Below are 12799 nucleotides of genomic sequence, written 5' to 3' on the forward strand. Positions count from 1 at the left end.
AAGAGAGCTTTAAACTAGGAATTTGGGGAAAATGTCCAGGTAATCTCCATGCCAGACTTTAGCACTGAGAGGGAAGAAAACAAAGTAAGAAAGGATACAGCCGTGGGTAGGAGAATGGACATAAGGAGGAAGGGCAGTGTGGATACCAGTCTAATAGGTCATACTGATTGTAGAATGTCCAGGCCTAATCGGGTAAAGAAAGTGAGAGAGGCAAACAGCAAAAATTAAGATGTTTGTACACCAGTGTGAGAAGCCTAGGTAACAAAATGGAGGAACTAGAGCTACTGGTGCAGGAAGTGAAACCTGGTGTTACAGGGATAACAGAAACATGGTGGAATAGTAGTCATGACTGGACTACAGGTATTGAAGGGTAAGTGCTGTTTAGGAAAGACAGAAATAAAGGTAAAGGTGGTGGAGTAGCATTGTATCTCAATGATGAGGTAGAATGTAAAGAAATAAGAAGCGATGGAATGGATAAGACAGAGTCTGTCTGGGCAAAAATCATATTGGGGAAGAAAACTGCTAGAGCCTCCTCTGTGATAGTGCTTGGGGTGTGCTATAGACCACCGGGGTCTGATATGGATAGAGCCCTCTTTAATATTTTTAATGAGGTAAATACTAATGGAAACTGCGTGATCACGGGAGACTAACTTCCCAGATATAGACTGGAGGACAAGTGCTAGTAATAATAATAGGGCTCAGATTTTCCTAGATGTGATAGCTGATGGATTCCTTCACCAAGTAGTTGCTGAACTGACAAGAGGGGATGTCATTTTAGATTTGCTTTTGGTGAATAGTGAGGACCTCATAGAAGAAATGGTTGTAGGGGACAACCTTGATTCAAGTGATCATGAGCTAATTCAGTTCAAACTGAACAGAAGGATAAACAAAAATAAATCTGCGACTAGGGTTTTTGATTTCAAAAGGGCTGACTTTCAAAAATTAAGGAAATTAGTTAGAAGTGGATTGGACTGAAGAACTTATGGATCTAAAGGCAGAGGAGGCCTGGGATTACTTCAAGTCAAAGCTGCAGAAGCTTTTGGAAGCCTGCATCCCTAGAAAGGGGAAAAAATTCATAGGCAGGAGTTGTAGACCACGCTGGATGAGCAAGCATCTCAGAGAGGTGATTAAGAAAAAGCAGAAAGCACACAGGGAGTGGAAGATGGGACGGATCAGCAAGGAAAGCTACCTTATTGAGGTCAGAACATGTAGGGATAAAGTGAGAGAGGCTAAAAGTCAAGTAGAGTTGGACCTTGCAAATTAAAACCAATAGTAAAAGGTTCTATAGCCATATAAATAAGAAGAAAACAAAGAAACTCGAACAGCTTAATGAGACTAAATCGGGGGGCCCAGATAATCTTCATCCACGAATATTAAAGGAATTGGCACACGAAATTGCACGCCCATTAGCAAGAATTTTTAATGAACCTGTAAACTCAGGGGTTGTACCGTATGACTGGAGAATTGCTAACATAGTTCCTATTTTTAAGAAAGGGAAAAAAAGTGATCCGGGTAATTAGAGGCCTGTTAGTTTGACATCTGTAGTATACAAGGTCTTGGAAAAAATTTTGAAGGAGAAAGTCGTTAAGGACATTGAGGTCAATGGTAAATGGGAGAAAATACCTCATGGTTTTACAAAAGGCAGATCGTGCCAAACCAACCTGATCTCCTTCTTTGAGAAAGTAACAGATTTTTTTTAGACAAAGGAAACGTAGTGGATCTAATTTACCTAGATTTCAGTAAGGCGTTTGATACGGTGCCACCTGGGGAATTATTAGTTAAATTGGAAAAGATGGGGATCAATATGAAAATTGAAAGGTGGATAAGGAATTGGTTAAAGGGGAGACTACAGCGGCGAACTGTCAAGCTGGAGGGAGGTTACCAGTGGAGTTCCTCAGGGATCGGTTTTGGGACCAATTTTATTTAAACTTTTTATTACTGACCTTGGCATAAAAAGTGGGAGTGTGCTGATAAAGTTTGCGGATGACACAAAGCTGGGAGGTATTGCCAATTTAGAGAAGGACCAGGATACCATACAGGAGGATCTGGATGACCTTGTAAATTGGAGTAATAGTAATAGGATGAAATTTAATAGTGAGAAGTGTAAGGTCATGCATTTAGGGATTAATAACAAGAATTTTAGTTATAAGCTGGGGACACATCAATTAGAAGTAACAGCGGAGGAGAAGGACCTTGGAGTATTGGTTGACCACAGGATGCCTATGAGCGACCAAATGTGATGTGGCCGTGAAAAAAACTAATGCGGTCTTGGGATGCATCAGGCGAGGTATTTCCAGTAGAGATAAGGAGGTCTTAGTACCGTTATACAAGGCACTGGTGAGACCTCACCTCAAATACTGTGTGCAGTTCTGGTCTCCCATGTTTAAGAAGGATGAATTCAAACTGGAACAGGTACAGAGAAGGGCTACTAGGATGATCCGAGGAATGGAATCCTGTCTTATGAAAGGCAACTCAAGGAGCTTGGCTTGTTTAGTCTAAGCAAAAGAAGGCTGAGGGGAGATATGATTGCTCTCTATAAATATATTAGAAGGACAAATACCAGAGAGGGAGAGGAATTATTTAAGCTCAGTACCAATGTGGACACAAGAACAAACGGATATAAACTGGCCATCGGGAAGTTTAGACTTGAAATTAGACGAAGGTTTCTAACCAGCAGAGGTGTGAAGTTCTGGAATAGCCTTCCAAGGGAAGCAGTGGGGGCAAAAGACCTATCTGGCTTCAAGATTAAACTTGATAAGTTTATGGAGGAGATGGTATGATGGGATAACATGATTTTGGCAATTAATTGATCTCTAACTATTCATGGTAAATAGGCCCAATGGCCTGTGATGGGATGTTAGATGGGGTGGGATCTGAGTTACTACAGAGAATTCTTTCCTGGGTATCTAGCTGGTGAATCTTGCCCACATGCTCAGGGTTCAGCTGATCGCCATATTTGGGGTCGGGAAGGAATTTTCCTCCAGGGCAGATTGGAAGAAGCCCTGGGAGTTTTTCGCCTTCCTCTGTAGCATGGGGCACAGGTCACTTGCTGGAGGATTCTCTGCACCTTGAAGTCTTTAAACCATGATTTGAGGACTTCAATAGCTCAGACATAGGTGAGAGGTTTATTGCAGGAGCGGATGGGTGAGATTCTGTGGCCTGCATTGTGCAGGAGGTCAGACTAGATGATCATAATGGTCCCTTCTGACCTTAATATCTATTAGTCTATGAGACATTCAAAACCAGACTGAAATATGGGTGAGGGCGGTCTTTGATGAATGAAGGAAAGGAGAAGCTAGGGGATCTGTCCCTTATCTCTAACACTGTTAAGAGAGAAAATGTTTTGAAGGATACGTCAAAAACATCCAAAGCTAGGAATTCAAGTTTTCTGTCCCAGACATCCTTAGAGGCAAAGCAACAGCTAAAATTGTCTGCCTGTAACAAGCCACTATGATCTTTTTGGATGCCACCATAATTTTAAGAATTTTGTTTGAAGACAAAGTGGAATAAGACACCAGTAGCAAGAGGATGAAACTAACTTAGTTTAAACACAGTTCAGTTAAGTGTTCAAATCTACATAATGAATACTCAATTGTGTTTAAAAAACACTAAGTTAGCGTAGTCCCCGTGCTACTAGGTGTCTTGTTTCTTCAGCCTGTACATCTGATGGGTGAATGGAAGAGATTTGTTCTCTCTCCTGCTTCTTATCCTATCGAAACAGGTAGAGCAGTGTTTTTCAACCTGTGGGTCGGGGCCCAAAATTGGGTCGCCAGAATGCTTCAAAGGGTTATGTGGCAGCTCCTGTGGCTACTGTCCAATAGGGCTCACCTCTCTGCTCTAGGCACTGCAACTTATGGAGTCCCAATGCCACTCCAGTTTGGCCCAGCCATCATCATGACAGGAGTCTGGGTAGGCCAAATTTGAGTGAATGGCACGGCAACCCTATGAGCCAGGTCAGAACTCCACTCACAAATTTAATTCAGGCAAAGGGACGGGGCCAAAGCTGAGCAGTGCTGCAACCCCGGAGGTTCCAACGCCAGGAGCAGTAGCGTAGCTAGGCGTGGAGCGGGGCAGCAGCCGCTCCCCCACCGAGCAGAAGTGGCGCCTTTTAAATTCTTTGGCACCTTTTTAATTTTTACTCACCCGGCGGCGCTCCGGGTCTTCGGTGGTGGATCAGGCAGCGCTCCGGGTCTTCAGTAGCACTTCGGCATCGGGTCCTTCACTCACTCCGGTCTTCAACGGCACTGAAGGACACCCCCACACCACTGCAATGCTGCCAAAGACCGTAGCGAGTGAAGGACCCAACGCCGAAGTGCTGCTGAAGTCCCGGAGCACCACCTGACTCACCGCCGAAGACCCGGAGCGCCGCCGGGTGAGTACTAGTGGGTGGCGCCTTTTTTTATCTCTGCTCCCACTGTTTTCTCCAGCTGGCTATACCACTGGCCAGGAGAGCCAAGCCCAGCCTGTCCCACAGCACAGGAGCTGCAACTGTGGGGTCAGTGCTGGGCAGGACCCAACCCCCCCCAGAGGACAGGATTCAACCAAACCCACCCCAAGGTGTCCACCCCCATACCCTTTACTGGGTCACGACAGGCCATAAACATTTACAAATGGGGTTGGGGTGCAGAAGGGGGTCAGTGGCACTGGCTCTGGGTGGGGGTTCAGGGAGCTGTCTCCAGGAGGGGGCTCAGGGCTGGGGTGCAGGAGGGGTGCAGGCTCCCACTGGGCAGTGTTTACCTTGGGTGGCTCCCAGGCAGTGGCGCAGTGGGGTTAAGGCAGGCTCCCTGCCTGCCTCAGCCCTGCGCATAGGCACCGACTCTGTGGGTGCTCCGGGGCTGGAGCATCCACAGGGAAAAATTAGTGGGTGCTCTGCACCCACCGGCAGCCAAGCTCCCCGCCCCGCTCATGGCCCAGCGCTGCTCCCAGAAGCTGCCAGCAAGGACTTCCTGTGGCCCCTGAGGGTGAGTGCCTCATATGGCTCCTCGCGCTGTCCCTCCCTGCAGGCACCGCCCCCACAGCTCCCACTGGCCACAGTTCCCCATTCCCGGCCAATGGGAACTACAGGGGCAGTGCCTGCAGGCAGGAGTGGCATGCAGAGACTCTCTTCCCCACCCCACACCGGGACGTGCCAGCTGCTTCTGGGAGCGATGCAGGGCCAGGGCAGGCTGAGCCGCCGGACTTTTAGCGGATGGAGATTGCGATCGACTGGCAGAGGCTCCGCGATCGACCAGTTGATTGTGATCTACAGGTAGGTGACCACTGTTGTACAAGTACTGTATTTGTCATACTGGCTAGTGATAGTCCTGGGGCTAGTAGTCAGGTACATTTTCAATCCCCATAAATATACATGTAAGATACAAACAGAATAAAAGATATAGTATAAAAATTTTATCTGCATTCGTCTGTATGTCACATTAAACATGCCTTTTAAGAAGCTCAGAAGTTTGGAACGTTAGAAGCAGTTTAGGAAACAGATTAGCAGGCTGAGGGCAGGTGAAGTATGTGACAGTTAAATGCAATTGATTAAATGCTTCTATCACTTGGAATTATATAAATCCCATCTTGCCTTTCTGAACCAGCCTTGAAAAAGCTGCCATTTAGCATACATACGTACCCATTAAGATGTTATTAAATCATCTTAAATAATACGTTTAATTGAAGTATTAATATTGAGAAGACTGGAAGAACCTGTTTTTACACACACAAACATTTACAAGCAGAAAGGAACAAAATGAAAATAAGCAGGAATATTTCAGGGGTAAAACCTGGATGCCACTCTGAAACTATTGTTTCATTACTGTCATTTGTTCTTTGGCTTTATTTACATAGTAGCAGATCATAGAATCATAGAATATCAGGGTTGGAAGGGACCTCAGGAGGTCATCTAGTCCAACCCCCTGCTCAAAGCAGGACCAATCCCCAATTAAATCATCCCAGCCAGGGCTTTGTCAAGCCTGACCTTAAAAACTTCTAAGGAAGGAGATTCTACCACCTCCCTAGGTAACACATTCCAGTGTTTCACCACCCTCCTAGTGAAAAAGTTTTTCCTAATATCCAACCTAAACCTCCCCCACTGCAACTTGAGACCATTGCTCCTTGTCCTGTCCTCTTCTACCACTGAGAATAGTCTAGAACCATCCTCTCTGGAACCACCTCTCAGGTAGTTGAAAGCAGCTATCAAATCCCCCCTCATTCTTCTCTTCTGCAGACTAAACAATCCCAGTTCCCTCAGCCTCTCCTCATAAGTCATGTGTTCCAGACCCCTAATCATTTTTATTGCCCTTCGCTGGACTCTCTCCAATTTATCCACATCCTTCTTGTAGTGTGGGGCCCAAAACTGGACACAGTACTCCAGATGAGGCCTCACCAATGTCGAATAGAGGGGAACAATCATGTCCCTCGATCTGCTCGCTATGCCCCTACTTATACATCCCAAAATGCCATTGGCCTTCTTGGCAACAAGGGCACACTGCTGACTCATATCCAGCTTCTCGTCCACTGTCACCCCTAGGTCCTTTTCCGCAGAACTGCTGCCTAGCCATTCGGTCCCTAGTCTGTAGCTGTGCATTGGGTTCTTCTGTCCTAAGTGCAGGACCCTGCATTTATCCTTATTGAACCTCATCAGATTTCTTTTGGCCCAATCCTCCAATTTGTCTAGGTCCCTCTGTATCCTATCCCTGCCCTCCAGGGATGTATAGGTTGCTCCAATGAAGTTTGTGTCTGAACTGCAACCATTATGAAAGACTGGGGGGAGGAAGACAGACAACTCCCCGCACTGATTCTGTGGCTGTGTAAGCAGTGCATCTCTGTTTCAAAGAATTCTTTTCCATGTATGTTAAGGACAAATGCAAATTAGATTTGACTATGTGACATGTTCTCAAATACTACAAAACTTTATCCTTCAAACTTAAAAGTGTACAGAAAGATATTCCTATTCCAAATGGAGCTGGGTTTTATTGTTTACAGTGTACTTTATATACACAGAATACTGTACAGGTAAGGTTACTTTGCTCTGCTTTTGACCAATTTTTGAGTGGAAAGGATAATTTGTCAATGAAGTGTGTTCTTGGAGTACTCAGAAGTAACCTAGTATACCTTAATATTCCATATATATTCCAAATATAGTGCTTCCCCAACACATGCTGTAACCAATAGCAATGAGTCTAAATCAAACTTTCCAAATGATGCTGAAAATCCAATGGAATTTTAAATGTCACCTTTCCCTCTTTCAGGAGAACCATGAAAAAGTACACTTTTTCTACTCACTACCCTTTCTAAATCCAATGCAAATATTTAACCAAGTGCAGCTGAGAGTATTTAATTAATGCTCTCTAGATCTGAGTGATCAAGAGCTCAGCAAAATAAGTGTTGATGCACTGATCCAAAATGAGACATTTAAGAAAATTAGTGCAGGAACCTTAAAAAGGATGATTAACTTCTTTATTTTTAAAATATGGTTTAACTTTCATATTAAACATCAGAAATAAAAGGAAATTAAGATAATGTAGTGCATGTCCTTTTATAGGATTATAGTGTATGCTCAAAAAGAAAAGGAGTACTTGTGGCACCTTAGAGATTAACAAATTTATTTGAGCGTAAGCTTTCATGAACTACAGCTCACTTCATTGGATGCATGAAATGTATGCTCAATATTTTCTAGAATTTCACCTTCTCAATTCAGCATTTTTATTGTATGTACGGCATAAGTCACATTAAGGGGATTCTAAATTGATTGACAACTGAGAAACACGAATTTGGCATTGAGGGCACACAAAAATAGTAACTAGATTACATTTTGGAATCATTTGTTTTGGAAGGCAATTCTAGTGGGTCACCTACTCCAGTCCAGCATCATGGCAAGTTTGATTTATATGTCCCTAAACTTCTTGCAACTGAAGCCCATTACAACTCATTCTGTGCTAACTGGAAATTAGTTTGGTTGTTGGCACTGATAACTTAGGCCTTTGATGTCATACCTATGCACAGCTGATATGTTATTGCAAAAATATATTGAGATCAGCAGAGTCAGTGTATGTTTTCAGACCACGCTTTGGGGAAGCGGAACCCAGAGAGCATGTGTGATCAACATCTACACAATCGACTATTAATAGTGTGTCAGGTAGGTGGGCAGAGTCTGGAAGAGTATCACTACCTTTCCCCCCTCCAAATCTCATCCCTGCATATATGCCACAATGTTTAGACCCTTTCATGGGAAGGATAATATACAAGGCCTGATCTAACTATTCTTTAATACTAGGTGCAACTGCAATGATTTAAACATAATTTAAGCAGTTAAAACTAGACAGGTTTCAAAACCACTTCAAGATTTTCTGCCAGATCTGAACCACACTTACATGAATCATTTTTAAAGAAAAGTGTTTTCTGATCTCTACTAGCACATAATAATTATTCTTAAAACCTGTTAAAATGTAAATTATACAATGTTCTCAAGTAGACAAGTCTCAACCAGGACATTTTTTTTTTGGCTTCTGGCAACACTCACAGTTAGGGCCGTCTGCAGGGGAATGTGAGACCTGGGACAACCCCCCCCCCGGCCCTGGCCCCCCTTCCCCCCCAAGCCTCTGCCCTGCCTCTTTCTGGCTTCCGCCCCCTCCCCGAGCGATGCCAGGAGCCAGCGCGGCAGAGCGGGTCCAGGTTGCTCGCTGCTGCCGGCACCAGACCCCCGCTAACCTCCCAGGCCACCCTGGACCCCGCATCCTGAAGCGCGGGGCCTGGGGCGCTTGCCCTCGTCTGGCCTATGGACGGGACGGCTCTGCCCACAGTTGCTGCTGTTCCCGATCATACTGCAGCCAGATATTGTTCCTAAAAAGGAAGCCATCTGGAGACAAGTTATTTTAAAAAAAATCCTAAAGCTTAGTGCTATGATGCTATCCAAGGCATTCTTTGTAGGCAGGAAATGTAAACAAAACCAAAACAATCACGTGGGAGATGAGGAATAGGGATAAAGAGGTTGGAACAAAAGCAGGAAATAAACATGCTATACCCTCCACATCCTCAAACTCAGACACACACACACACCCCAACACACCTTCTGCGACCTAACAAACCCAACAGGGCCAAAACCTTGTCTTCATTACATCTGCAATACAGAGCCTCTCATCCTGTCCTAAAACCCACCATGACCACTCAGAGACCCCTCTCTTACCCCAGATTCCACCTCAACCTCAGCCCCCATCCCATCACTCCACAACCCTATTGCCAAAAAATATCCCTCTCCGGCCCAACCACCTCCCCCAGCATAGCAGCCTTCCACTATTTCCTTGCTACTATTTCCCCTTTCCCCTCCTCATGTCAACAACCCTCCCTCACACCAGGGCACTGCGGTTGTTTAAAGCCCCAGACGCCGGAGTCCAGGGATTACATGAGAATCCCATTACCCCTTTACAGAGCAAAGGGTGCATTTCTAGCTGCTTGTGGCTAGGGAAAAAGATTGAAATCAGAGCCCAGTGCCCTCTTCAGGCTCCGAATCCGGGGAGCAGAGGCAGAATTTTTTAAATACCATGGTTTCCTACCCATCTTATTGGGGGAAGGGGAGAAGAAAAGAGTCTGATGTGATATTTGAACTCTCAGGGCCGGCGAGTTACTGCCGCCCCTCCCCTTTGCCGCCGCCGCCGCCCCTCCTCGCCCCGTCGGTACCTGTTTCCGGGAGCTCCCCGGAGCTGGCCCCGCTCCGGGGCAGCAGCATGAGGAGCAGGAAGAGAAGCGGGGCCGCCGGCCGCATCCTGGTTCGGGGCGCGCGGGCCGCACCGGCCGAAGGCGCGAGCGGGAGACGGGCTCGAGCGCAGCTCAGGCGCCAGCCTCCGAGTCGCGAGGAAGGGGGCGACCGCCGCGCCCGGTTCTAGTCACGTGACTGGACGGGGCTGGGCGGCCGGACTGACTCTGCGCTGCCGGGCCCGTCTCCGCGCGCCGCGTTGCCGCAGTGCGGGGAGGGCTCTGCGCCGGCCCGGCCCGGCCCCCCAGTACACGCTGGAAAACAACACCCCGCCCTCCCGCCCGGTTAACCCTCAGCTGCCCGCAGCCCAGCGCGTGTCACGGGTGCTCTCCTTCGACGCAAACAGCCCGGCAGCCCCGGACGTGCAACATGCGTGCGTCTGTCTCACCCACCCAGCCACAGAACCAGAGCAGGGGAGGGTTGGCAGAGACCCCGGCTGCTGCTAACACGTCTCTGCGTGCCGGGGGAGAGGGTGCAGCTTCAGGTGCTGCCCTCACCCTCAGCACCGTCTTCACAGCTCCCACTGGCCAGTTTCTGGGGCGGTGCTTGCAGGCATAGGCAGCGCACGGAGACCCGATGCGCCCCCCGGGACACACAAGAGACTTGCCAGCCACAGCTGCTTCCGGGAGTGGCATGGGGCCATGGCATGCAGGCAGCCTGCCTGAGCGCTGCTGCGCTGCGCCGCCCGCTGGGAGCCACCTGTGATAAGCACCTCCCAGCCAGAGCCTGCACCTCGCACCCCCTTCCCAACACCCTGCCCCAGCTCAGACCCCACTCCTGCACCCAAACTCCCTCCCAGACCCCACACCCCGCTCCTGCACCCCAATCCTCGGACTCAGCCTGGAGCTCCCTCCGGCACCAAACTCCCTCCCAGGCCCTGCACCCTTTCCATTAATATAGTAGAAATGTGTGGCCTGTGACGACTTACCAAAGTTCGTGGAGTGGCCACCCCTGCGAAAATTATTGCCCAGCCCAATCTAGTCCAACCCCCCTGCTCAACTCCAACTAAATCATCCCAGCCAGGGCTTTGTAACCTTTTCAGTTACCATGTGTATAACCTCAGAGCTTTGTAACATTCCATCACATGATCAGGGAGCCTGTGAACAAGGGAGTGTGTGTGGGAGATAAGGCAGTGAGAACAAGGGAGTGTTTGCGGGACTGGGCAGAGAGGAACTTCAAGGCGAAAAGAACCCAAAGGGAGGAGCCAGTTGTGTCTGATGTAATCTGCCCTGAGAAGGCAATCACAGGGAGCTGTAAAGAAAAGAAGAACCTGGTATGCATGAAAAGAACGAGGTCTGGGAATGCTTCTCAGTAACAGACACAGAAGGAGAACTCAGTGTACGTGACAGGAGCCTCTCAATTCCAGTAAAAAAAAGAAGGCACACACACAAGCCTCCTGCTTCTTGACCTGCTCGCCAGCCCAGATCCATGACCGCAGGCGGACACACCAGATCTACTATGCTTTGGCTTCTCGGCTTCCTCTGCTGTCTCCAGTAACTCTCTGCCTGCGTGAATTTGTGGGTGCATGAGGGTATGAATGTGTGACTGCATGAATAAGCTCCATCCCTTTTCTGTTTGATCCAATAGCAGCATTTAATAAAACCAATGTAAGTGTAACCCTGGGTTGGTTTCTAGGGAAATTGAGATAACACTCAAACTTCATTGCACTGCGACCCCATTCTGATAACAAAAATTAGTACGTGACCCCAGGAGGGGGGACTGAAGCCTGAGCCCGCCTGAGCCCTGCTGCCTTGGGTGGGGGGAGGGGGGGAGCTAAATCCAAAGGCCAAGGGCTTCAGCCCCAGGCAGGGGTCCTTCAACCTGAGCCCTGCCACTCAGGGCTGAAGCCCTCAAACTTTGGCCCCAGGCATTGGGGCTCGGGCTTTGGCTTTGACCCTGGGCCCCAGCAAGTGTAACACCAGTGCTGGTGACCCCATTAAAACGGGGTCCCGACCCACTTTGGAGTCCCGACCCACAGTTTGAGAACTATAATCTAAGGGGTAAAATCCTGGCCCTATTGAAGTCAATGGACTTCAACAGGGCCAGAATTTCACCTGAAGTGTTCAGTAAAATGTTTCAGAGGTTGTCATATTGCATTTATATTCTCTCCTTACTCGTAATTGGGAAAGTGGAAATTAAAAATAGCAGTCATACAGTTTGGGGAGAATAAATATATATAATTTTACTTACAAGTCTAACAAATGTATGGGCTAAATGTTGACATTTAAAGAAGTAAAAATGAATCAGGCTTTCAAAAAGAATTACTGGCATATGACAAAGGAACAACACTTTAAAAATAAATATACAGGAGAAGTAAGACAATCAGTATAATCCAACACACTTATTTCTATAACTAGAATCCTGAGTCTTATCACACTTCTTTCTCCAAGCCCTTGTATTCAACAGCTCTTGTAGTCTACCAGAGTGAGCCCGGAAAACAATGAACCAAATGTTCAATATATCAAATATTAGGCCTAACTGGTGAACAAACTAATGGATCCATCACTCCATTTTGGGGTCCTTAAGAAAGACTTTGGGGAGAAAAATTGGCTACTGAAGCAAGCTTCACTGCTATGGCTGTCACCCCCACTGTCTCCTAGAACTCCAGGCCTTTATCATCCTGGTCCTGAGAAATGTTCCGATCATATTGGGGCCAGAGAGAAACACAGATAACATCAGCACTTTTACCTGTTCTGGCTGAATCCCAAATACCACCTGAGATGAGAGTGTGTCAGACTTCCCTCCCCCCCCTTGTGTGTTCCTTTCCCATCTTATTTCTCCTCTTTCCTCACTCCTTTTTCCTTCCCAGCCATCCTTTCACATCCCACTTCATATTCCCTCTCCCTTCCAGTTGACATGCCCCCCCAGTCAAGCTCATGGCACTGCAGGGGTTTAAAAGACACAACACATTGTAATACAGGGATGTTTATCGAAATATTTGATACAGAAGAAAAGGCAATATAAAAAGTACTTTGCTTCACAGTTTGAGCAATGGCCTGAGCTTTCAGCTACCTCACTAATTCATGAGGTATATTTAAAAAAGTATAGTTATTTTAAGGCACTCCG

The 12799-nt window shown here is 47.1% G+C and overlaps 1 protein-coding gene across 2 annotated transcripts in view; it reads right to left on the reverse strand.

The window, feature by feature from the left end:
* The window catches only part of IFNGR1 (interferon gamma receptor 1), a 35651-nt gene extending 24914 nt beyond the window's left edge, over positions 1 to 10737 (reverse strand). The window contains exon 1 of one of the 2 annotated variants that reach the window (XM_048844427.2): positions 10662 to 10737. Coding sequence is in view for 1 of the 2 variants with exons in the window: in XM_048844424.2 (XP_048700381.2) it covers positions 9658 to 9742 (85 nt within the window). In the remaining variant the exon portion in view is untranslated. Of the gene's footprint in view, positions 1 to 9657; positions 9952 to 10661 lie in introns of those variants that run through there. The other variant, XM_048844424.2, reaches the window with a different exon arrangement.
* Positions 10738 to 12799: the final 2062 nt, after the last annotated feature.

The sequence above is a fragment of the Caretta caretta genome, chromosome 3 (assembly GCF_965140235.1).
Source record: "Caretta caretta isolate rCarCar2 chromosome 3, rCarCar1.hap1, whole genome shotgun sequence".
Taxonomy (NCBI): Eukaryota; Metazoa; Chordata; order Testudines; family Cheloniidae; genus Caretta; species Caretta caretta.